The sequence below is a fragment of the Candoia aspera genome, chromosome 1 (assembly GCF_035149785.1).
Source record: "Candoia aspera isolate rCanAsp1 chromosome 1, rCanAsp1.hap2, whole genome shotgun sequence".
In the NCBI taxonomy this organism is placed as follows: Eukaryota; Metazoa; Chordata; class Lepidosauria; order Squamata; family Boidae; genus Candoia; species Candoia aspera.
In genome coordinates, this window is record NC_086153.1 from 329,481,340 (window position 1) to 329,506,578 (window position 25,239).

At 41.0% G+C, this 25,239-nt stretch overlaps 2 protein-coding genes, 1 long non-coding RNA gene and 1 other non-coding gene across 6 annotated transcripts; 1 reads left to right on the top strand and 3 right to left on the bottom strand.

Annotated features, from left to right (window-relative positions):
* Window positions 1-1,399: 1,399 nt before the first annotated feature.
* Window positions 1,400-7,527, top strand: DNAL4 (dynein axonemal light chain 4). Of its 3 annotated transcripts, none has more exons than XM_063290612.1 (4): window positions 1,400-1,423; window positions 3,680-3,859; window positions 5,280-5,363; window positions 6,587-7,527. In XM_063290612.1, the coding sequence occupies exons 2-4, from the start codon at window positions 3,788-3,790 to the stop codon at window positions 6,749-6,751; spliced, it is 321 nt and encodes a 106-aa protein (XP_063146682.1). In that variant the 5' UTR covers window positions 1,400-1,423; window positions 3,680-3,787; the 3' UTR covers window positions 6,752-7,527. The 3 variants fall into 3 exon arrangements, with proteins under 3 accessions (XP_063146682.1, XP_063146681.1, XP_063146680.1); XM_063290611.1 differs by lacking the exon at window positions 1,400-1,423 and adding an exon at window positions 1,432-1,800; XM_063290610.1 differs by lacking the exon at window positions 1,400-1,423 and adding an exon at window positions 1,432-1,767.
* Window positions 7,528-8,427: 900 nt separating this feature from the next.
* On the bottom strand, window positions 8,428-12,583 carry LOC134488273 (uncharacterized). The gene is made up of 3 exons (XR_010066951.1): window positions 12,380-12,583; window positions 11,615-11,756; window positions 8,428-9,977 (listed from the first exon to the last, which is right to left on the bottom strand). It is a non-coding gene; the product is annotated as an uncharacterized LOC134488273 (long non-coding RNA).
* On the bottom strand, window positions 10,949-11,066 carry LOC134488701 (small nucleolar RNA SNORA26). Its single transcript, XR_010067018.1, has one exon. It is a non-coding gene; the product is annotated as a small nucleolar RNA SNORA26 (small nucleolar RNA).
* Window positions 12,584-14,659: 2,076 nt separating the features above from the next.
* On the bottom strand, window positions 14,660-25,031 carry AP1M1 (adaptor related protein complex 1 subunit mu 1). Its single transcript, XM_063290613.1, has 12 exons — window positions 24,792-25,031; window positions 23,969-24,125; window positions 22,275-22,342; window positions 21,864-21,994; window positions 21,543-21,690; window positions 19,853-19,979; window positions 18,761-18,903; window positions 18,308-18,379; window positions 17,511-17,669; window positions 17,045-17,170; window positions 16,792-16,867; window positions 14,660-16,197 (listed from the first exon to the last, which is right to left on the bottom strand). Exons 1-12 carry the CDS (start codon window positions 24,831-24,833, stop codon window positions 16,175-16,177), a joined length of 1,272 nt encoding a protein of 423 aa, XP_063146683.1. The 5' UTR covers window positions 24,834-25,031; the 3' UTR covers window positions 14,660-16,174.
* Window positions 25,032-25,239: the final 208 nt, after the last annotated feature.

The following is a 25,239-nucleotide window of genomic DNA, read 5'->3' on the forward strand; positions in this document are numbered from 1 at the left end:
TGACACCAGCACCAATTCAATGTGTATCCTATTTTTCTGAAACTATATATTACCTGAAAAGAGAAAGTGCAACAAATGGGTCACATTTGCATAGGAATAGCAGCAGGTACATCTGCAAAGTACTGTATTTTAACAGAAAAGTACAATCCCTTATTGATACCCTTAGTTTAGCATCCATCACCAGCTCTTGCAAAGACCTTGATCTCAATTCATTTTGCTATTATATGGATTGCATCCCCCGTTGGACAAAAGCATTATTTAAAATAGCGTTTCTGAGGCTTCAGTCCACTTCACTTTTGTATAATAGTAGAATTATTTCTGTAGAGAATTACTGTTGGCTACCATATATTTAGTTCAGTATGCTATAATACAATTTCCAGTACCACCAGCAACTTCTGTTACCTGTAAGATTTCCAGTTTTCAAAATTCATATACTTCTTCCAAAGATGCGTATAAATCACTGTTAATTGTTATATTGGCCAAGACATGCAAATTTAAAAGTAGCGGGAAACTATTTAACAGAGCATGCATATTCTACTATTTAAAATCTTCCACTGATCTACACACATAAGACCATGTGCGTAGGGAAAGCTAAACGCTGTTTCAAGAATATTTGAAAAGTTGTTGCCTTACCTAATAGAATACATAACAATATGGATTTTTTTGCCCTTGCTTGAACTAGTATGTACTAATTTAAGAGCAAAGAAAATATATGCAAGAATATTTGGTCAGATTTTCCTGCAATTTATGCATCATAACTGTATATTTACCTTTTCCATTTATATGATCAAGACATATTAACCCATCTCTCCGTTCCTTTTTAATTTTAACTTTATTTTGTTTGAAGGTGGCCTTTTTAATTCAAAAAGATCTATTTAATTTAAAAACAGCCAGACCTCACTGATATTAATAACTAGCTTTCTGTTACTTGCCTGATGAGATTTTTTTTTCTTTCCAATACCAAGAGAAATTTAGGACTGGATTACCTGTTGTTTGGGTTGTGTCTAAAAGGACATAACTGAGTTAATTCACTTTGGAAGATCAAAAGCACATACCACCTCCCCAGTTTGCTATCTATATAATGCAACAACGATATCTTCGCACGAAACTCTGGTATAGTTTTGTACACCGCAGATTAAGGAACGAAGAGGAACTTCTCTACAGCACCTCTCAAACTTATTTTACTAATCTCATCAGGCAGATTATGGACCCCTATCGCTATGTGTCCCAACTAAACTGTGGAGGTGACTAAGGACCCCTTTGCATAATCGACAACATTTGGACCCTATCCATGCTCTCCACCTTTTACAGCTGCCCAATGGCAAACTAGAAGGCGGAGCTTCCGGCGTCGGTTGCTAAGACAAGCACGTTTCTTTCCTTAACAACGGCAAGGAGGCTGGCTTTTGGGGTCGAAGTGACGCAGGTGAGATGTACCACCGAGTGTTCGTTTTGGGCTCCCGGCGTGGACGGAGCTGCTTCTCGCTTCCTCCTTGGACCGGGCGGCGTTCACCGGCCCCTCGTCTTTCGTTTGGCGGGTCTGGTCCCCCAGATAGTGCCGCCCATCCTTGCCTTTAGCCGGGTCTTGGAGTGCTCCTTTCTCCTTAGCGGCTGGGTGGGACTGTCCCGCATTCCAGCCCGTTTATGATCCGGGCGAGGCGAGTAACTGAGCAGGGCTCAGGAGGATGAAGCGGCTTGCCTGGGCAAAGGCAAGGCAGCCGGATAATTGTTTCAGCCGGCTGTGGTTCTTCCTCACCGCTCCTTTCTGAGGTGCGTGGGAGGAAATTTGGATTTTCACTTAAGGTAGATGAATACCTTCGGTTAGGTGTGGATCTGAAGTGGGCTTGTACTCTAGAGATGATTTACTGTCCCGTCGGCTTGAGTCGGGGGTGGGGGGAGCAGGGTGATACTTTTGAGCATGTGCAGAGTGTGTTTGCCCACGAAATGAGTAGCTGCAGTTAGCCCTTGCATAAAGGGAAAGCTTTCTGGGTTTGGAGATGTACTCTTTTATGTATAAAATAGAGGGCTTTGTTACTTGATATGTGTCGTGATAAGGAACCATTCTCCTTAGCAGTGAAGTGGACAGCAGAATATTTTTTTATTTTTTTTCTTAATATTTGGCAAGTCACCATTCTAAATTAAGGTGATCCAGAATCAGTGACCCAAATGGAGCTTTTGACTGTGGCTCAATAGGACACTGGGTTGATTCTGATTCCATGTGATCGTCAGATCAAAAGTTACTGTGAGATGTAATTGCATAATAGAGGCATAACGTCTAAATACACAGATGGGTCAAAACTTACCTTTGGCTCTGGGTTTCAGAATAACTGAATGGTTGGAAGTTAATAAACCACACACAGTATGGTTTTTGCTACAATCAGTACTTGGTCTCTGTGTAATTTTCATGGTGAAACCATAGTGCCTGAGAATCCAAAATGTGCACTGTAGTGGTCAGTAGTTAACTTACTTGGAAGCAATGCAGTTTTAGTTATCTCAAGGTTATTGAAATAGTTGGCTTAAAGAATATTTCAGAAACAACAGCATAACCAGAAAGTAAGAATGACACGAAGATGTAAGGCAAAATCTTTTATACAAAGATATAAGGCAACAATGTTTTACAGTTACAATATTAAAAAGATCATTATTTAAAAGTCCTACAAAAAGAGCAACACATAAGCAAGGTAAGCCCCTAGTATCCCCAAAATCATTTTTCCTGCAATACACAAGAAATCATATCCACTGGCATAATTTTTGTTAGAAAAGGGAGGTTATTTGCCCAAGTGTGCAGGCATTTTGATAGTGGGATGGCATTTCTTTCCAGGTTTTGGGGTCTCTTAAATCTTCCAAGAAGGCAGAATTGTACTTTATTTGTATTTGGATTCATTTTACTGCTCATCCTTTAGTAGTTGCTTGTTACAATTTTCAATGAAAGTTCAGAAATTTAATTTCCAATATATGATATGACAAGTGTACTAAGTATCCATGTTTCCTGTAAACAGCACACTGAGTGATGTTGTGTGATATTCTTTAGAAGGAATGCAGCACAATGACTTCCTTCTAAAGAATATCACCCAGTATTGTGTCAGATGTTGATTAATTCTTCCTCGTCCACTTCTTCCATTATTTTTATGGAGCTTAATGTCTTGGTGATTTGGTAATACAGTATTTGAAACTGGTTTAAACTGAAATAGACCCGTGTTCCCTCTACCCAGTGCTGCTTACTGTAAAGATAGCTCTTTTGTAGGGCCTCCAGCAAGGAATTTTCTTCTCCTTATAATACCCTTTAAACCTTTAAAATATATATGAGTACACAAGATTGATTAGCTGTTAATTCCGCTGGAGAAAAGACATTGTTCCTTGTCTGAAAGAGTGGAAAACATACAGAAGTATTGCTTTTTCTGAAACTGTGGCTCCCATTATGGAATTTAAACGAATGGCAGTAATTTAGTCGAATAAACTGGGATCATCACAATCACTATAGTTCAAGTCTTTCATTACTGTTACTATTTGAAGCCTGCATATTGTAATAATATTAGCAAGAATTAAAAACTGTAGACAAACATAATTGTCATATAAATGACAGTTTTTATTTTTATTCTCTTAAAAGAACTTGGCTGTATTATACTCTCAACACCTCACTATTACACTAAATTATTTTTTTCTTTTTTCTTTTTCTATATAGCATAAGGTATTTCTCCAAAACCTGACCTGAATTCACAGTACTAGCCTACACGTGATTGGTTTCCTTCAAGATATTCTGCCCCCTCTTTGGGGTCACAGTGGACAGACAATGGCAGACACCGGGGAGGGGAAAAAAGAAGAAGCAGATTATAAGAGACTTCATAGCTTCCCATTGATTAGGGTAAGAATGGAAGTGAAGAGATATGATATATTCTGAATCAAAAGATACAGAAATGTAATGCCTTTGTTACATCTTAATTTGCCACAAAATCTAACCAGAAGAGTGAGAGGAAGGATGGAGAGAACTAGTTGCCATAGTGACTGAAGAGTTAGCAGTTTATCTGGGAAAATCAGATTGCCCAAGGTATATAGAACAGCTTTGATCAAAATGTGCATTTCTGTCACTCATAGCTTAGTAAGCATCATCATCTTTCAAGGCTGTTTTGTATCATACCATTATTTTTTATAGCATATCTATGATGAAGCAGAAGTCTTTGCTATGGGCTCAATCAAGCTGTTACTTCTTTGTGTATGTTACATAATCCATGTGAAATTTTCTAATCAAGGAGATCCTGCTCTCCCTCCATGTTTGAATGATGAAATGTGGATCACTCTAAAGCTAGTCTAAGAGATTCACTCCAAGGCCTTTGGTAAGGTTGTGAAAAAAATCAGGCTTAAGATTACTGTATGCACAAAGATGGAAAGATTTGGCAATACCTACAATGGAGGAGTGGTTGGTGAAGATGACAGAATTTGCTGAAATGGCTAAACTGACTTGTTTGATTAGAGAAAAAACAATATCTACATTTATTGGTGACTGGAAACCCTTTATGGACTTTTAGCTTAAAAAAATGAACTTATGATTTATGGTTTTGATGATTAGACAGGATAGATTATAGAAAGAAGAGAGTCATGATGTGACTTTAGAGAGAGAGGTTAAAATAAAATTGTAATAAGTACTATTCCAGTCTTCACTAGTGTAAAGCCACTTCTTTATATCTTTCTTTATATTTTTGTCTTTTTTCTGTTTTTCTTCTACTTTCTCCTTTCCTTCTTTTTCATTTTATTGTAGTTTACATTAGTTCTTATTGTTGTTGTTAAAACTTTCAATAAAATAGATAAAAATCAGGCTTAAGATGAGAAAAAAGTAGAAGGCATTTATCATCAGGACTTCATAGGACAAACTGTGTGCACACACTGCACAAACTGGGAGGGATGAAAGGAATGTGATTCCAAGAAAGCAAGACAGGTACTGTAAAAGGAAATGTGAATGCTATAAAAGTAAGGGTGTGTGAATGTCAGAGATAACAAGAGGAATATAAATCATTATAAAAAGAACTGAAATAACATTTGAGGCATATAGAGGAGAATTTTATCTGGAATTAGAGCATATTGCGTCGACAAGGATCACTGGGGAAGAATCTGTAGACTGCTATTTTGGTGCTTAATTGTCTGTAAGGAATAAAAGCAGATTTACTGGAAGAGATTCGAATCCCTCCATCCTTCACTTAATGTCTTAGCATTGATTATGATTTGTTATGCATTAACCAATCTTGGCTTAATACTGACTAAGATCCTCCTCCTTTGTAATTTTTTCCCAGCACTCAGACATGCCAGAGGAAATGCGAGTAGAGGCCATGGAATTATGTGTCACTGCATGTGAGAAATACGCCACCAACAATGAGGTATTGACTCTAAATCCTCTGTATTTGGTGATGACCCCAGATATGCTCCGGTTACTCATTTTTAACCACCTCTTCCAAAAAGGAAAGGTAATAGAGGAGCCAAGGAATCTACATTCTTATAGACTCCAGTGTCATTTATATATATTAAAAATAATCATAGTTTGTATGACTGCCCTCTTAACTCTGCCTTTGATGCTAAATCTTTTTCTATAAAAGATTATTTAAGACTTCTAAGTGACTATGGAGCAGTTTTTCCCAACATGGTGCCTTTATTCTTAAAACTTTGCACTGCACGCTAAGATTTGATCATGTTAACTGTGATAATTTTTTTGTAGCTCAGCAACCAGTGTTGTGTGTACTTAGCCCCCTCAGTTAGCACATAGTTGTTTCCATTAGAGGAACTGGATTCAGGTCTTGGTTAGGGCAGAAAAATGCCTGCTAAGCTCCATTCAAGCATCCAGAAGAGTGTTAATCATGCAAATGTTTTAGAGAAGCCCTGCTCCCCACCCATGTCACTCAGATGACATTGACTCCTGCAGGCACTGGCGTTTAGCACAAATGGCTGCTGCAGAGTCGCTGTGGTAGTTTCCTCATTAACCACGAAAAAGCAGCATATGTGAAGCTTTCCTCCTGCAGACATTTGTGCAAGTCTCTGCAGGAGGGGATGTCGTTTGAGGAATGTCAGGAAGGAAGTGGGGGGTTTCTGTTCCCAATATTTCAACTGATGAATGGAGCTAGTAGGATAAAGACCTTTTGTTACATACGTTAAAGATCGTGGCAATAAATATGCTGATTTTCTCCTATTAGCTGTTTTGTGAGTGACCAGATGTGGACATACGTTACCTACAGCTCAGGCTATCCCTTTGTGCATTCCCTCAAACAACAAAATCTTCTCTGATCAGATTCAGCTCGACTTCCTGGATACAATCATGTAGTTTTCATGGCAACAGTACAGATGTGGCTTGCCATTGCCTTTTTCTGGCATGTTTTTTGGACTTCCTCACCTAGTCTACAGGTCTGTACTCCCTGGAGATACTAACCAGGCCCCAGCCTGCTTAGCTTCCAAGCCCAGCGTTGCCCAGGTGTTGCTACCTGCTGGGACAGTCCATGAAAGCTTTTGTTCTAGTAGCATTTTTATGAGACCAAACATACATTCCATTTCAGTAACTTGTTGCCTTTCTCTTTCTGCTTCTGTTCTCTTCCGTGTTGAACTTTTCCTTCAGAGTGCTGCCAAGATGATCAAAGAGACAATGGACAAGAAATTTGGCTCTTCCTGGCATGTAGTGATTGGTGAAGGCTTTGGCTTCGAAATCACCCATGAAGTGAAGAACCTGCTGTACATGTTCTTTGGAGGCAGCCTAGCAGTTTGTGTTTGGAAATGCTCCTGACACATTATTTTGCTTTTGAAGCTCACCACATGCAGGATACATTTTTTTTCCAGACTTTTAATTGTTTTTTGTACAATTCAAAGGGCAGCTTTATTTTTAATAATAAAAATGTTGGGCTTTTTCTTATTTATATGCAAGTTTTATGAGAAATATTTAGTGTGTATCTGTAAATCTGTTTGAGCTACCTAATCCAGCTCATAGAGTGTTTGATTCTGATTTTACCAATGTGTCTTCTTGCTTAGAGGTGGGATTGTGCAAGAGCAATTGGGTTTATGAAGCCATACATTGGAGGTAGAGTGAGAATTTTAACCCAAATTTGCTGCTGCTTCTCCTTGCTATCCTTCCCGCTTTCTGAGAGCAGACCTGAAAAGAAAGGCAGCGGATTTCTTTCTGCCTAGGTGACAGCTGCGGGCTTGAAAAAAAAAAAGCCAGTGAGTGGTTGCTAAAATGATTGCCTCGCCGCCTCACTATACCTAAAGAGCACTGATAGAATTTATGAAGCATACGGTGCAGAAATAGAGCTATTTTGCATAGTATGGGGATGGGGTGGGAGTATCATGATGCCGATATGTTCAGAAGCTGGTGATGGGAAGAATGGGCCTGACCTACCCATTTCTTATACTTCTAAGTACAATTGTACTTCCATTTTGTAGGCTGATGCCATCACAGGGGCTTTTGGTTAATGGAACGATCCTAATTGTATTTTCTATATCCCTTGTTAGAATTTGGAATGGAAAGGGGATTTACTTTTTACAATAAAAACTTTTTTAAATGCATGACTCCTGAGAAATTCTCCTAGAATCCTGTGTATGTGCATGAATGGTGGGGGACCAGTGGGTATGAGCTTCCAGCATAATCCGAAGATCTCTTACAGCATGACTGAGTTCAGTGTTATAGCTCAGTTAATGCTTATTTCACCATATTGTGGCTCACCTCCAACCTTCCTCTTGGGACAGCAGAGATTGCTATTCAGTTGCTGAGTGACAAGTGCATGTATTATAGTTTAACTAGAACTGAGCCATGTGATGATCATAGTTCTTAATTCATAGCTGCCCTCTACAGTTGACGTGCAATCCCAAGACGTGTCTTAAGGTGTTTCAAAAAGGTGCCATATGCACTCATGCACTTCAAAACCTGATCTCTGGTTAGCCCTAATGTCATACTTTAAATATAGGAGACGTGCTCTGTGATGTAACAGTTTATTTACATAAGTGGTTAACTGCTGTAGAATCATTCCACTGAAATCAACAGGACAAATGCTTTATCCCTTTCAGAAAAAAACAAGAAATCTCTCCTTGCATATTTTTCCTTTTCTTACCCTTACCATAATATCTGGCCATCAGATTACATACCAAGATGTAACAAAACTGCCTCCCAGCACAAGTTTCTGAAAAAAGCTGGACTGGAACCACTATAGAAGGGTGCCCCCAAGGCCAAATCCTGCCAGTCTGTTAAGAATACCTCATGAATATCAAAAGATACCAAGAGGTCCAGACTAACCAACACAGCTGCATTTCCCCCTTCCTGTCATCCAATTGCTGGTGTTGCCTTAAAAACTCAGGCACCCCAACCGGCATGGAGCTGAAGACCTGTTGCCTGAGTTTGAGAGAGAGAACAATTTTACCATTGCCAAGGTAGCCCCTTTTGCCTACCCAAAAATACAAATTACAAAGTAATGTAGGCAAAACAAAAGGCATTTATTAAGGGGGGTCAAGTGTTTTTATAGGGTACAGAAACAAATGATACGTTTGGTATACGTGATACATCAGAAAGCAACTAATCAATAAAAGACATTGATTACATGTGAGAATTGAACAACAGAAAACGCTGACTGCAGGTAACATTCCACAAGTGGCAAATTTATGGGTTACATCACTCCCTTTCCCAGCCAGGTTTGTATCCATATGCAAGTGTATTCAAGGATTTTCAAAAAACACTATTGCTCTGAACTTAAAAGGAATGGTTTGGGGTAAAAGGACAACATGGTTTCCTGAACTTCAAAAGAAGGCATGGATATCACCTTTGTTAAAAAGTTAATAATGCAGCTTAAAATTCCAGGTAACACTGGCACAGGACATCCACCAAGGTGATCAAAGCAGCCTTGCTATCATATCCTGGCCTGATTAAAATGGGTCCAGATAATCAGCATCTTCCAAATAAAACTAGAGTTAAGAGGTCGCTGCCATCTTTGCCCTAGAATAGCGTGTGTGTAAGTAGACTATAATTAGAGAGGTTTGTTATTTTTTGGGAAAACTGTATGGCCACCCTTCTTAAACAAGTAACTCTGGGCAGCTGAGAGTGAGAAAGTGAAGGTTCCCCTGTGCAAGTCATGTCTGACCCTTTGGGGGATGCCACTTTCACAACGTTTTCTTGGCAGACTATAGCGGGGGGTGGTTTGCCATTGCCTTCCCCAGCTGCCACCTTCCCCAGCAAGCTGGGTACTCATTTTACCAACCTCAGAAGTATGGGAGGCTGAGTCAACCTGAGCCGGCTACCCAAGAATCCAGCTTCTGCTGGAATCAAACTCCGGTCGCGAGGAGAGTTTCGATAGCAATACTGCTGCCTACCACTCAAAAACCATATTAATAAAAGGCAATATAAAACAATTAATACAATTAAGAATCATATTGTAGCCAAAGGCAGCTCAAAAGAACTCACTCCTACAGATCTACTGGGTTGCACTGATGTCCTGGCCCTAACACCTAAGGAAAAACCCAGGGGGAGGCTGTTCCAAAGGGCAGAAACTTGATCTTTTGAATTAACAGAGGTAATCTCAACAGAAGTCTTACAACCAACTCCTTTTTAAGCAAGGAGGAGAGAGAGCAGCTGTCACAAGGAGGCACTGATTCATCTTCCATTTTCATGGGGGCAGTCCCTCCCAGACCAATTTCATCAGACAAGAGGGGCAAGGGTTGAAGGGTGATGACCATCTCTTTATGTCTAAGTTTCTGAAATCTACAAGATGATAAAACAAAACAGGACAAGAAAGTTACCCAGATATCCTTAGGATCTGCCCCAACAATGGATTGAAGTCAAGAAGGTCCAAGTCAATTTTATCTACAAAGAAAATCCCTGTATTTTTTTTCTCACAGCACTATGAGGCCAATACCCAGGAAAATTCATGGTCAAGTATGAATTTGAAGCCAGATCTCTCCAGGCTAAATTAACCACAAGATTATTCATCAGCGAAGCCAGCCAGAGTCACTTTATGGATACTGTCTCTTTCCTACAAAAAATTGAGAAGGAATAGGTTCAGATTATTCATGGTGCCAACAGCCACATACAAGTACATGCTACAACTAAAGTAGCCATAAAGACTTATGACTTATCATATCCCTCTGCCATTGCCCAGCATAGGTATCTTACTCACTGGAATCAAGCCTAAAATAGGGGGAAAGCCATCTAAAAGGACCAAACATTAAGCAATAAACATAATTATTCATGTTCCTTGAGTTTTCCATGTCCTAAGTCCTTTCCATTCAGGATAAATTCTGATGGTTAAAAATGGTGTCTTCAAGTCTGGGGGTCAATATGTTGGAAAGCCCAGTCACCAGCTTATTTATGTGAGCCAGGACATCATGTTTATCCATAATAGCACACTGCGTGCAATAGGAATTGTTTATTAGGGTTCAGGATATTGTGTGAAACCAGCCAGTAAGCATGTATTTTAAACTTATTTTGCCACAATGTAGCAGATCAATTTTATTAGATATATATCCCATCTTTATTTTGTACAATTTAAGGCTGCACAGATAATGGTCCTGCCATTTTCCCCACAACAACCAGTCTGTGAGGAGGGTTGGGCTAAGAGAGAAGGTCACCCAGCTCAGTCCCCCAGTTTCTAGCTGAGGAACTTAACCACTACACCAAACTGGCTCTCAATTTACAGAAATGCATAGTAATCATGAGTCTTTGGACTCTAACAGAACATTAAAAAAATCAGAAATAATTCTGCTATTAGTGATACTGATGAAACATACAGGCATCTGCTTTCAAAGAAAAAAAAATATTGGCCAGGAAAAGGTTGATCAGCATTGCAAAAAAATTATGAACCACAAAACTACTGACTACTTTAAAACCCAAAACTCACATTATGGCATATAATAAAAAGCTACAGTTGCTCTTGTATCAGCACTGGCAATTCTTGAATAATACTGTCTTCTAACATAACAGGTATTTAGCAAGATTGTTTTTTATCTTTGTTCCTCCCGACAGGATCCAGAGTAAAGTTCCACCCTCACCTCTGGGTTTAAGAGAGAATTACTTTACCCCTCTGTGTTGGCCACTTAAAGCACAATCAGCCTTAAGAGGGCAAAGCTAAAAGGGGAGATGAATTCCAGACATAGGTCCATCCATATGTAGTAGCTTTAATTATCTGACTCAAGTTGATACCTCTGGAGGTGGTAATTTTCAGAAATGTTGTGGTAATGGATAAATTGCAGGTTTTATTTTTGCATGTCTGGGATTTTGTGGAGATTTTATTAAAGCAACCTTTACTGATATAATGCTTTGAGATCTGGTGGAGGAAAGGAACACAGTCACCAACTTCTAGACTAAAAGTAAACAAGAATCAGCAAATCTAAGAAGAAAGAAGGTGGAGACTTTCCTTACTGAGAATTGAAAAGTAAAGACAAGAACCTTTTGGTGAATCCAAAGTAAGACAGAAGCCAGTGGATGGGTTCATCAACAGAGTTTAATCTGAACAGGTACTTTACTTTGTCAATAGAGAATTGGATGCATCACAGAAAAGTAAAGGTTTCTGAGATGGCTAGTAGCCAGAATGTGACCAAGGGGTTAATTAGGTATATAAAGTGAAATTAAAAAAGAATTTATCCACAATATAAAGAATAGAATAAAACTTACCATTATTTTCTTACAAAAGGAACAGCTATTACTTCAGCCATTACATTCATCCCATTCAACTGAATAACTTCCACAAAAAGTCTACAATTTCCTTGCAGAAGGCCATTCTTCTGGGCAGACAAGCTATTCCTTGGGTCTGTGCCTGGAACAAAATAAAAAAGAACCAATTAATGTTGTTGCTGTAAAGAGTTCAACTCAGCCAGTTAACACTCACAAACTACAGAAAGAGGTCAAACTGTAGTAAATTCAGTCACCTTCATCTCAAATTCTCTTTCTTGGGCATTTATTAAGAATTGATAACACTCGTAATTAATAGACGTACATCAACTTGCATTTTCTGCACAGGTATACGACAGAAGTTGAAACAAAGGAAATTGGTACCCTTCCCCACCTCCCATCCATAGTAAGACCCAGGACTTGGCCTTATGATATACCAGTGTTTTTCAACCTTAGCGACTTTAAGGTGTGAGACTTCAACCCCCAGAATTTGGGGAGCTTTGCTGGCTGGGGAATTCTGGGAGTTGAAGTCACACACCTTAAAGTTGCTAAGGTTGAGAAACACTGGTATATACCGAAAAACATAAACGTGTTTCTCACGACAGGATCCGAAAGCAGAGACCAAACCCCGCCCCAAGTTTCCGTGAGAGCGCGCTCTACCCCCCTGTGTTGACCTTCCTAAAGCACAGATCGCTTTAGAGGCGCGAAGTTTAAGGGGCCGAGAAGGGTCACGAGCGTTTCAACCCCCAGCCTGCGCGGTGAGCGTACCCTTCACGGGCAAGGCCTCCGCGCTCCCTTCCCTGCTCTGCTTTCCGAAGGAGAACCGTTTTTTTTTTCCCTTCGCCCGCCAGCTTCTTCTTGCGCCCAGCCATCCTCCCCTCTCCCGCCGTGGCCTGATGCACGCCGCAGAAGCCCCGCAACTGCAGCGAAGGAACCAAGCCGCCGCTCACACCAGCGCGAGAAAAGGAGGCGAGAGGCGGCCGCCGGCTTTATATACAGCAAGAAGGGCGATCCCGCGAGACTGGCGCCGGAGCGGCCCTGGCGGAGAAGAGTGCGCGCAAAGGCGGGGCGAGAGGAAGGCAAAAAAAAAGGGGAGTGGGGAGGACGTGGAAACCACCCACTCCGGATTTTTCGCGGAAATGGCTGTGGGGTTGATTGGTTTAGCGGGCGGGCATCTACTATGCAAACGATGGTGATGATGAAGAAGAGATAGACAGACAGATAGCCGCCCATCTCACGGATGTAACTCTTTGGGAACCCCAACTGTTGCGCTTCATCTCATCCTAGGTCGGAAACAAGCGTGCAGACGTTCTTCAACCCCGGTCTTTCTTTTCGGGAAGGAGGGGTGTTTTGTGTGATTTGGTTAAAAATGGTAATCTTCGAGCGGTTTTGCTCCAAGAGGGAAGAAAAAACTCCAGCATCACGATGCACGCATCCTGGGTGGAAAGAAGTTGCAAGAGAGAAAGAAAGCCGGGGGGGCGGCCGGGGGGTGGTTACCACACACCTGCCACGTAGTCCTACGTAGTCCCATTTTCCTTCAGGGAGCTGAGAGGCCTTTACAATTACAACTTTGATCTTCCTGGTTCACGGAAGAAATGGCAAGTTTTTACTGCAACATGTATCGTGAATCTTACAAATTACTTTGTAACCACTTACGTGGGGTGGGGTTTGTTTCTAAGTTACAGTTACAACTGCCGCCAAACTTTGCACGCATTCGGCCCTTGGTATAAAAGATGTTTTCCGGTTTAAGGAAGAAGCCTTACTAGCGTTCATAATTAGTAATACTGGAAAGAGGCCTGGATAAGAATGAAGTATTTGTCTTGTGTCTGGACATTGTAATGTTTGCAAAAAAAAAGGGGGGGTGTAGGGTAATTTGGTAATATAACCCCATGTGCAGTTTTATTTTCCTTTTTTTTTAAAAGATTTTATTTGATCAGCTGCACCTTCCCTCACATTGCAGCATTCATTTGTACATTTGTGCCATTTGGATAACAGTATTTCACAAGTCACAGCAGAAACTTGGTCTGTTGCATGAGGTTGCACTATGTTTGCACTAGTTTTTTACCACTTATGTGTAACTTGCAATCATTGATTCTATTTTCCGCATCAAACACATTTGACATTACTTTTCAGATCAGTACTCATAGGACCATGCTTTTTTTTATTCCCATCAAAATTGCTTTACATTTTCTCCGCCTGTTCAAAACTGAACTGTTTCTTGCTCTGAGTACATTCTTTTTCATCCCTACCACATTAAACATTCCTCTCATTTTTTGCAAGAGCTCCTGCAGTAATTCTACTACTTTTCTTTCACTTCTTCCGCATCCATTTTTTTTTGGCCAAGGTCCTCACATGGCACCAGCAAATAATGGTCTGTCCCATTCAGAACTTCTCATGATCCTTATATCCTTCATCAATTTTATCAATCTTTCATCATAAAGCATTGTACCCTTTTATTTGTTCCTTTCTGATGTGTGTGCAACAAGACTTAAGCTTAAACCACAAACAGATCATTTTCTAAACAGACACTCATCAGTTGCCGAGAAATCCTAACAGCACTTGTGTTGAAGATGGTTAGAATGCAGGACTGAAACCAGGGAGACCAGTCCCCATGCTGCAATGCAACATCTGCGTGACAAGATCTATCACTATCTCAGCTCCTGGTGACTGCATAAGCACATCAGTCTGTTTTCCTGGGAACACAGAAGCGTTTTTCTGTCTTCTTCCTGGCTTCCTTTACCACACAGAATTGTTCAAGTGAAAAAGGAGCAAACCATGTATGTTGCTCAGATCCTTGCAGCAAGGGTGAATAAAAATGCATTTGATTAACCCTGCCGGCTCTACCATGCTTGATAGCACCAAATTCAGACAAGCAGAAGCCCGAGGCAAGCAGCATTCCTAGGCAGCATAGGGTTTTGCTGAAGAAAAGGTAAATTCCAAATTCCCAAATCCTTAGAACTGGGTTTACAATTCTAACCTTCCCATCTTAACTTCTCATTCCCACAAAACAAACAAACCTACATCCATGCAGAAAAAACCAAGACCCCCTAGAATTCTGATCATTTCATTTATTTTAAACAGACTTTGAGGTGACAAATACAATGCCCTTGTTGAAGGCATGATGACATTTATGGCAGCTGGAGGGAACAGATAAATGACAGTAGTGGTCTTAGATCTAACTTTGGCAAGTAAGCCTACCTATCCCTGACCAATCATCATGTGTTATTTCTCAGGGATAGGGGTTCTCTGGCCTTCCAGAGTTTGTGAACTCCAGCTTCCCACATTCCTTGCAGCATATTTAACAGGATATGTAACATTTTGTGTTCTATCAGAAGAGGCCAAGTGGCCACTGAGCAGACCTCAAAGATGGCTTGCTCTAAAGGTGGAACGAAGGAAGCATTGAGGAGGCAGCAGAATCTCTGACCCAAATCCACGGGGGGGGGGGGTGTTACTCGCTTGTTCAGCTAGAGCAGCCTTTCCTGATACGTGTTGGAACTGATTGGGAAAGGCTGTGTTGGACTGCAAGGGGCAGGACGGCTGGTAGTTCTGGGAATTCCAGCCACACTCCCAGAAGGGGCTGGGCTAGGGGAGGCATGGCACTCACCAGAACATTGTGCATCTATTTTACCATCTTGGGAGTTCTCACAGGAACCACCATGATTACGGCCTCTTTCTCACGAACATCAGATACTGCAGCGCCTGGATGACTGTGCCATTGAAAAGCCAAGCGAGGGCTGGCAAAATGCTTCCCATGCACAGAAAGCTTCCAGGGAATGAAGACAACAAAAGCTAAAACCCTTCTCAGTGGCATGGTAGGTTTTCTATATACAGGGTGATTTTTGTTCATGGAGGAGCGGATCACCTTACAGGTCCCACAAAGAGACTTAAGTTGCATGTTGGTCATCTCAGTTGCTGCTTGAAAAAGATATATGAATAGGATGTTCTTCTCAGCTACATGATTCAGAACCGGGCTAGGTCAGACATCCATTTTGAGTACCCTGCCCTCACATAAGAACACCTTGTGACACCAATTTCATTTTCTCTTCCTTGAGCTAAGCACCACCGATGAGATGAGTTGCATTATGTAAACTCTGTCATCTGGGGCCTCCATTGTAGATAATTCATTTGCAAAAACAGCCCAGCAATGCAAACAAACTGATTTCAAGATGTCACCAGAGTTTAGCTAGAATTAAGACGCATCAGCAGGCATATGGCTGGCAAGAGGAGCTCAGCTAATATACACAAAACTTCAGAAAGAAAGGACTAATGTGCCTCAATTTCTGAAGCAAAGAAATAAGACCAGCCAAGTTTTCCCCAGACTGGCTCCTGGCCTTGTTTCAAGGCAACAGCTACTCCTAACACAAACAACACTGAATGGGGCGTACAAGAAAAAAACATTCATGGGGTCTGCGCTAAACACTGGTCCAAGCACAGCTGGATATGGGACACGGCCTGATTCCACTTCCAGCCAGCAAAACAACCTTGCCCCAGACTTTCAAGCACCAAACATGTTTCTGGACAGGGAAATTCGTTACTTTCTTGGCCGCAGTAACCGAGTCAACATTATTGTGTTCGAAGTTGATAATCTAGGATGAAAAGAAAATTTAATGAGCTCAGTTATGAGAAGCTACTAACCTACAAACAGAGCGCCCTTCCACTCCATTTTTTAACTTATTCATTTCTTACCATTGCATCCCACCTTTCTTCTATGGAAATCAAAGCGGAATGTGAAAAATTGCCTCTCATTTTATCTCTACAGCAGCAACTGTTAGGGTGGGCTGAGAAAGAGTGACTGGCCCAAAGCCACCCAGCAGATTCCCTGATCAAGTAAGAAACCAAACATGGTCTCCCCACTCCTACTCCAATACTCTAATCACCCTTCCACCCTTGACTTTACTCGCTTTCCCCATGGTTTTTACATAGTATCATCTAACTCTAAAAATTATGCTCAACTATATACTAACCATCCTATTTTTCATCCCAGGAGGAACACATGCTAACAGCTCTGGTTACTTAACCAAGTTCAGCCCCCAGTTGGCCCTCATTTTATCCCAAGCAGGTGGAAACCATCCATACACCACGTGACACCCACCAGGTGAGGCACTTCTCTTATCCCAGCATCCTTTTTTGGGTGCAGGGCCACTGAAGTTACCTAATAAGCAAAGGGTCTTTTCACATACCTCCATTCTGGGTAATGTAACGGACCCAAGGCAGTGCCTGGTAGCCACTCTTCTCAATTATTTTTAAATAGCGAACCTAGAGAAGAAACACAAGCAAACCTTCAGCCTCAGTCTGAAGAAGTCCATTTGCTTCCCACATTCATAAAGGTGGGACTGATAAAGGATAAGGAGAAGCATGAAGCATATGGAGAATGGACAAGATCATTGTAATCCCACGTAGGTTGGCAAGGCCCAACAAGGATAGCCTGCTTACCTGGATTCCAGATGTGGTGAAATATGGGATTTCAAACTTCACACTGATGGGAGGCTTCCCTTCTTTGTCCTCAGCTTCCACGCTTGGGAGCCCAAAATGGGCCCGCATCAAGTACTCCTTCCCTCCCTGCAAGTCAGCAGAGAGCCAGAATTCATTTTACCCCACCTCTCAGGGCCCCTCACACCAAAGAGCTGAACAAGGACCATCCATTCAACAAAATCTGTGCAATTCTATCCAGAGGAATAGACAGGGTTCAACAGGATCAATGAAAGTGAACTAAACATTGCTGGGCAGGGCAAAGCCCCTTTGAAACAAGTTAATGAAATTTGCTCTGAAGAGTTAGGCAGCTACAGAGTAGCTGCTTAAGAACTGTCTACACAAGGTTTCTTTAAAAAGAGAATACAAAGACCTCCTTTCTTATATCATTGGCTTTTCCCTCAGAGATGTTCGCAATCAATGAGCTTACAGGAAAAGACTTGATGGACCACACAATGGCGCTGTTCTCAGGAACCCACTTGACGCTCCCAACTGTGGTTTTGAACTTTGGTGAATCAGCATCATTTGGAACAGGAATGTGAATCTCCACGTTATTGGCTGTGGATCTGCGCTTGAACTGACTCTTGGCCTAAAAAGATTTCAAGATTGTTATAAACACCAAGCTTGCAGAGGGCCCTCGTCCTTAACTGACCAATTTACCCAGCCCTGCAGTGTTGAAGGTACAATCCCAAACAGACTGAGTAATCTGCAAAGTGTAATTTCTAATTTCTTTATGGTGTTTTTTCCCCCCAAGTGCTGTGCCAAGAGGCCTAGCTTAGGATAAGTTATGCTTAGTTTGAACAAAATCAAAAAAGCATGGGCATTCTTTTATTGGCTAAGAACCACTCCTTTCCTGGCCTCTGTTTTCACTGAAAAAGGTAGGGCTGGAAATTTTGGGTTTGCTTTTCAATTATTTTTGGTTGTTTTTTTTACACACCATCATAATCTAATTATGCAAAGGGTGCTCCGAGGCCACACACAGCCTGTGGTCACCTTTGTGTAACATCATGTATTTTCAACATTTACTGTGTGCTCAGTGGGGGGAAATAAAGTGAAGAATGGACATTGTGAGCCCTTTGAAATCCTTGACCATTCACTGCTTGTGTAGCCCTTGCCTTCAGAGTGCTTTAGTGGCCTGCTACAGTGTCTCAAGAACCTTTGGGAACAGCACTCAAAGGCCTTGCTTTGCACAATGGACCCCAAAAGAGTTTTCTGGATTCTGCTCACCTTGATCATGTACTCTATGCGGCTGTGGGAATGCTTTTCTATAACCGACTCAATCCAGATCAGAGGCTTTACCTACAGGTGACAAGATAAACCGCTATCGCATCACTGGCTTCCCAAGTGCCAGAAGATTCATCAGTTTCTCCTTTATTGCTAGAGAAGGGGAAAGCCCCTTGCAGAGGACTCAAGATGCCCACCACTACCAATCCTATAGTGTGACCTGGCCCTTGGGTGGTCCGCAAGCAAGCCAGTTCTGCAGCACTTTCTTTCTGGAATCTCTCTGCTTTCATTATTATCATATATAGCAGCGGTTGATTGATTCTGCCCACCAGGCATTTAACAGACGTCATCAGGCCTGGCCTAAAGAACGGCTTAAAGCCACAAGCTCTTAAAAAGAAGGAGCAAAAAAAAACCCACAGGGATTCTGTCAGTAACTGAAGATTAAGACACACATACGTGAGTATTAAGGCGATAGGACATAAGCTCAAATTCCCCATCAGGTGGGATAAATGAAATAGTCCTATCATTTTCAAAACGAGAGAGACGAACACACTGGTGGAATTTCACATCTTCCAGTTCCACAGATTTGCTCTTGCCGCCTGTCAGGGAGATAGAAGAGAAGGCCCTGGCTTGGAAAGTGTACCAGCAACAAAGGGAAGCTATAGGAGTAGGTCTGGGCTGAGATCAACCTAGGCCAGGGTTTCTCAACCTTAGCAACTTTAAGATGTGTGTACTTCAACTCCCAAAATTCCTGAGCCAGCTATTCAAGTGCCAGGAATTCTGGGAGTTGAAGTCCACACATCTTAAAGTTGCTACCATTGAGAAACCCTGCCCTAGAGGCCAACTTCCTAAAGAATAACAACCAATCACAGCTATAGGAGGAGAAAAGGGAGGCATGTGTAGATCAGGTGCAGAGAATCCCAGCCCACAGGAGCACCCCTGCCCAATCCACATGCAGAAAACAGACAGATACATCACAGTAAAGGACAGAATTTATACTTGCTGCCCCCAACCCTGCCCCCTCTAAGCCAGGGGTTCTCATACTGGGACTGATGATCCACTGGTTAGTCATGACCACAGTACTGTAAACTTTGAGAACCTCTCTCGAAGTTTCAGAATGAAGAAATTAACAGGAAGACATAATTCAATTGGTTAAGGCAAAATGTTTCTGGAAGAATTCCAATTAGCACAGAGGATTTCAAAGGATGATTTTGTAAGGTTCATTCCAGTACAATGACTCTAGTAATGACACTGCCACCATATCTGAGGGGTTAGCAGCCCACAGCCCACAAGCAGCCCCTTAGGCCCTATTTGCAGCCTCCAGAAACCCTCCCAGTGACCCATGGAGCAAGCACAGCCACAATTCAGCGCTTTTTTGTCTTTTAAAGGTTTAAGGGCCCAAATGGATGTCTTAAGCCTTGCAACATCTTAAAGCATTCATCATATCCTTTGGAAAAACCACACACATACAATTCCTTAAAAATTAGGCTGCAAGGGCAGGGAAGAAGAGAGGCAGGTAGGTACCCTGTAACAAGCAGACATACTCACGGCCAGTATTATCAAAGAGGACTTTGTCATTCAAGCCAAGGCGAAGCTCTGGCATTCCAGACAAGAAAACCCTCATTTTGATGGATCCAACAATTTCGCTGCGCAGAACATTCCCGTTGGCACTAACCTGAAATTGGGGGGGGGGGGGGGTGTAGCATCCACATTTCAAAATACTGACAAACTCAAAACACTGAGGCAAAACTAACAAGATGAAATTCAGTGGTGATAAAGGTAAAGTGATACTCTGATATTAAATGTAACATAAGCAGAGGATGCAAGGCACCTGGTTTTGCGGCAGTACTGACAAAATCGATCTAGAGGCCTTAGCTGATCGTAAATTAGGAGTGTTCACACTAAATACTTCAAGCAAAGGAAAAGTCCACCATTGCTGGAGGCTTTGTAGTGCATCATCAAATGGCTCCTTCTGCTAAAAGCAGTGATCAGTTATGGCACTCTTACTCAGAAGACGGAACAGGTCTGTTTTCTACATCCCCATGCAGGAATACCACAAGCAGATACTGTAACAGTAAAACGTTTAGACCAGTGTTTCTCAACCTCAGCAGCGTGAAGATGTGTGGACTTTTAACTCTCAGAATTCCCCAGCCAGCCATGCTGGCTGGAGAATTCTGGGAGTTGAAGTCCACACATTTTCAAAGTGCCAAGGTTGAAAAACACTGGTTTAGACAGAGGAATAAACTGCCTGGAGGGGTAATGGAGTCTTTTTTGTTGGAGGTACTTAAGCAAAGCCTGGGTGGACTATCTGCCAAGGACGCTACAGGTACAAGATCTCTGTTAATAAGCCGACAAAATGAGCTCCAACTGATCGTTGAGATTCTATATAACTGGGATTCTCTTTGTCATTCTCTTATAATTTTTCATTGTTTCATTCCACCAAAACATATCTATATACTACTAAAACTCTTGTGTCTGTCTGATACTTTGTAACCTTTAACTGGGTGAAACGGTGCATCGTAGGGCAACAATTTTTGAACCAAGGTACCTCAAATGGGCTAACCTACAGAATGCATCCAAAATCCAGGACTCCTGACTGCCATGGAAAAGAATTTGGCAGATTCTATAAAATGTCTTATGACATAAAAATTATCAGGAAACATTTTATGACATAATACAAAATGCTATAAAACATTTCCTGTGGTCAACTCCTGATGTTTGACTGTGCTATGTAATTCAACATTGGCTACTTTCAAGGCAGATACATCTCTCCCTTAATTTTTAAGAACTTTTCTAGTGAAGGCAGTATATTAAAAGCTCTGCCGTTGAGGAATCTGGTAAGGAAATATCTCTGAAAGTATAACCCAATGGGTCATATGTTGTCTAGTAACTATTAAAATTAAGAGACTCAAAGAAACTTGCTGGACCTCTCTGAAACTTGAACTGTAGGACAGTGGTTAGAAATGAACCCTTGTTTAACACTGAATGACTAGGCTGGGAAAAGAAATCTCAATGAAAGGTCTTGAAAAGCTGCTGCCAGCCAGGTCAAAACAGTAGAATGATCGATCTGCCTGGACCATAAGATCTGAAGAGGCTCTTCTGAAAATGCCCCCACTTTCAGATCTCTCTCTCAGTCCCTCTCTCTCACACGCACACACCATTCTTCCTGCCTTTAGAACAGCAGTTAAGACACATTGATCAATATCAATTATTTTAGTATTTGTAACCATAGGCATACCAAAAGATTAACAGATTCTATGACATCCAGGAAGACTTCATTTTTCCGATACTTAATCCCTTCAGAACGCCAAGACACAGCATTTGTAACAGTGGCAGGAGGGCGTGGGGCTCCAGTTTCCAGCTTGTGGCCTTCTTGTGTTATGTATCTATATCAGCACAGGGAAGATGTTCAAACTGTGAATATCTGCATATTTTAACCTTAGAGATTTGTTTGAACTAGGATTACGCCAACCAAAACAGGACAGTTTTAGCCATCCTGAATTGGGTTTATTAAATATACAGAAAATGTGAGTCTTTCAGCTCCAAATCACATACTTACTCTTGTAAAATTTTACTGTCTGTGGTTTGGGGATATCCAAAATCCATTAACTCATCTAGTAGTTCATAAATGATCACAAAATTATCCCGAATACTCTCTTCTTCCAGTTCCTTGAAATATTCAGAAAAGACCTGAAATAAAAAGGTCAAAAGAATGCAACATACCCAAACAGTAACATTCCAATTTCATTACCAAATTATTATTTTTTTAAAAAAGTTGTTATTGTAATCACAATTACTCAATTTTCAAATGTCAACTACTACAAGGGCTGGGGGCAGAGGAGAATGTAATCAATGTATAATATATTCCCCCACTCTAGTCATTTATTAGTCAAGTATGATACACTCTAGAGAATAAACCCCAAGCAAAACCTCAGAATTTGAGTTATGACAGAATCAATGCCACACTCACCTGAACTACCTTGTACAGAAATGAGAACACGAGAGAGACACAGGCATTCTTCTTTGAAGTGGCAACCACTGGGATATCATATTCAGGAGTTTACAGGCATTCACATTTCCAAGCTATTTGTTTTTTATTTACATGTATTTTAGGTTTTAAATACATATCCTACTTAATGCCCTGAAAATTATTAAGTAACTTGGGTCAAAGATTTTATAGCACATATCCTAACTTTAGAAAACCAGAAATGCAATGATCCAAAAGTTCACTAAAATAATAATGCATTTCTAGGCTAAATCAACAAAAGTACAATGTCTAGATTATGAGAAATAAAGATACTCTATTCTTTTGGACAGACCAAACTGGAATAATATGCCCAATTCCAGGCTCTCTTTTTAAGAAAAATATTAAACTAAAGTGAGTCTAAAGAAAGGCAAAAAATTATCAGGAGGCTGGTTATCAGATGGATACCAGGCTAAACATATGGAGCTGCATATGTTTAGCCTGGAGACAATTAAGGTGATGTGAAAGCACTCTTCAACGGATTGTCACATAGGTAAATGTGTTTTCAAAGGATAGGGTCAAAACTAACAGATTCAAATTATAGGAAAAATTTCACCAAACATTAATATTAATTTCCTGCTTCTCATTTATATTTGACTGGCCATCATGAACACAGACCTTAGAATTGCTTTTCATGTTCTCTTCATAGTATGATATGTTCAACAATAGCAGGTAGTCAACTTTCCTTCACTAGAACAGAAGTAGATGGATGACCATTTATCAAGCATGCAGCAATAGGGAACTTTTTTGTCTGAGCAGGGATTGGAGTAGATTATTTTTGAAGTTTCTTTACATTCTGAAATTTAAAGGTTGATGTAATTATTTTTCTTTTTTCTTGACCAGATTTAGTGCAGGGTGACCAAAAACATTCAAAACTGATCAGCCATTCTCCAATCTATATACTACTAACACTCTCATGTCTGTTTGTTTGTAACCTTTAACTAGGAAAAAGTTGCATCACAGGCCAACAATTTTTGAACCAAGGTATCTCAGAAGGGCTAACTCACAGAATGTCTCCAAAATCCAGGACTCGTGACTCTCATGGAATAGAAATTTGGCTAATTTTATAAAACATTTTATGACATAAAAATTATCATAAAACATTTTATGACATAATACAAAATGTCTTAAAACATTCCCTGTGGTCAACTCCTGATGTTTGACTGTGCTATACAGTTCAATGCGAATGATATGGGCTATTTTCAAGGCAGATACATCTCTGAATATCTCCCTGAATTTTTAAGACCTTTTCCAGTGAAGGCAGTACATTAGAAGCTCTGCCATTGTTGACGGCATTGAGGAACCTGGCAAGGAAATATCTCTGAAATGACGACCCAGCGGGTCACAGGTTATCTACTATAATCTAGATCTCCAAGTAGTGATTTTATGCCTGGAAGCATTTGTTGGAAAAAAGCAAACAACAAGTAAAAACTGAGAACAAAGTACAGATTAGCATGTGGATAACAGGGAAACGGTTGCCTTTCTTTTGACTAATTTAGTTATTAACTTTGGCTTCTTTTAAGATTAACTCTGAACCAGAACGTTTGGCTAAAGAGATTCCTTAAAAATTGCCTTCTTCAGTCATCTGGAGTCCTAGATTAAGGTGCCAGCTCATCAAAGCTTATTTTGGCAAAAGATACAATACAAATTGTTGTGTTTAATCCACATGAAGCGAACACCTCCATGAGCCAGAATAGGTGAGAGAGTCCCTTCTTCTTCCTTCTCCATAAGAATAGGCATAAAATGCTCTACTTCCGACATATCCACATCTCCGCGGTAATTTCTACAGATGAGAACCTAAAACAGCAGGGGTGGGGATAAGTTAACTGTAGAATCTGCATTACCAAAGATAATAGCTATGCATGTTGAAGTTCTTGATAGATTATGCTCCTTTTATTAGAAGCACTGAACTGGATGCCAGAAGAAGCCCTGATTTTCTGCCATTAGTGGTCTAATTAGTTTAAAGTCAGGGAAGGAGAAACAGATATACACACCCTTTTATTGAACAGCAAAATATAAGTGCGTAAGCAAGAATAATATTAAACAGATTTTAGTCTTAACTTGTGGCTTATTTCGTCTTTCTTCCTTCTCTCAACAGGGGACAATCGATGACCATTGACAGATATTCAAAGCTAGAGTTGGAGTGCATTAAGGGACTTAGTGAGGGAGAGAATGGGATGACAAAGAAAATGTGGACATATGGTGACTTCCTGGTACTCCTTCCTGTTTGAAATCCTCTCCTGAACATACTATTTTAAATCAGAATTAGCATTTCATGTTTCTAGTAAAGCAAAAATTTACACCATGCTTAGCCGTTAGTCTTTACAATACCCTTTACTGTTTTTCATACAACAGACCAAAGCAGCTACCTTTCTGAAAGCATTTCTTCATTTTACACTTTACAGCTGGTAGACTGCCCCTACGGCTGGAAGTTTCACGGAAGCCCCATCCCTCCTTACACACCTTGCCCTTGAGATCCAATACATAGACGGCGCTAGCCGACATGACAGCGGTGCTCCACCTGCCCGCACACGAGCGGCTCCAGCACACCCGAACCCAGAGCCCCTCGGTCTGCCCAAAAGGCTCCGAGCTCACATCCGCTTCGCTTGCACTTCCGTTGTAAAATTACAAGACCTGAAGATAGAGAGCGAGTGGTGCCTAGAGCGGCATCTAGACCACACGAGTACTGCAATTGACCATAATGCTTGTACAGCCGAACTTCCCTCCAAGATATGGCTCTATGATAATGAACGCGAGGCCATCCAGCCAATGTTAGAGCCCGCCGGCCCGTGAGGATATATTAGCCAATGGCAGACGTCGCTGCAATCAAGGCAGTCTGCCGACCAATGGGATTTTCAGTCCAATTTTTCCGGCTCCAAGCTAAAGGAGGGCGGATACCTGATGACATTTC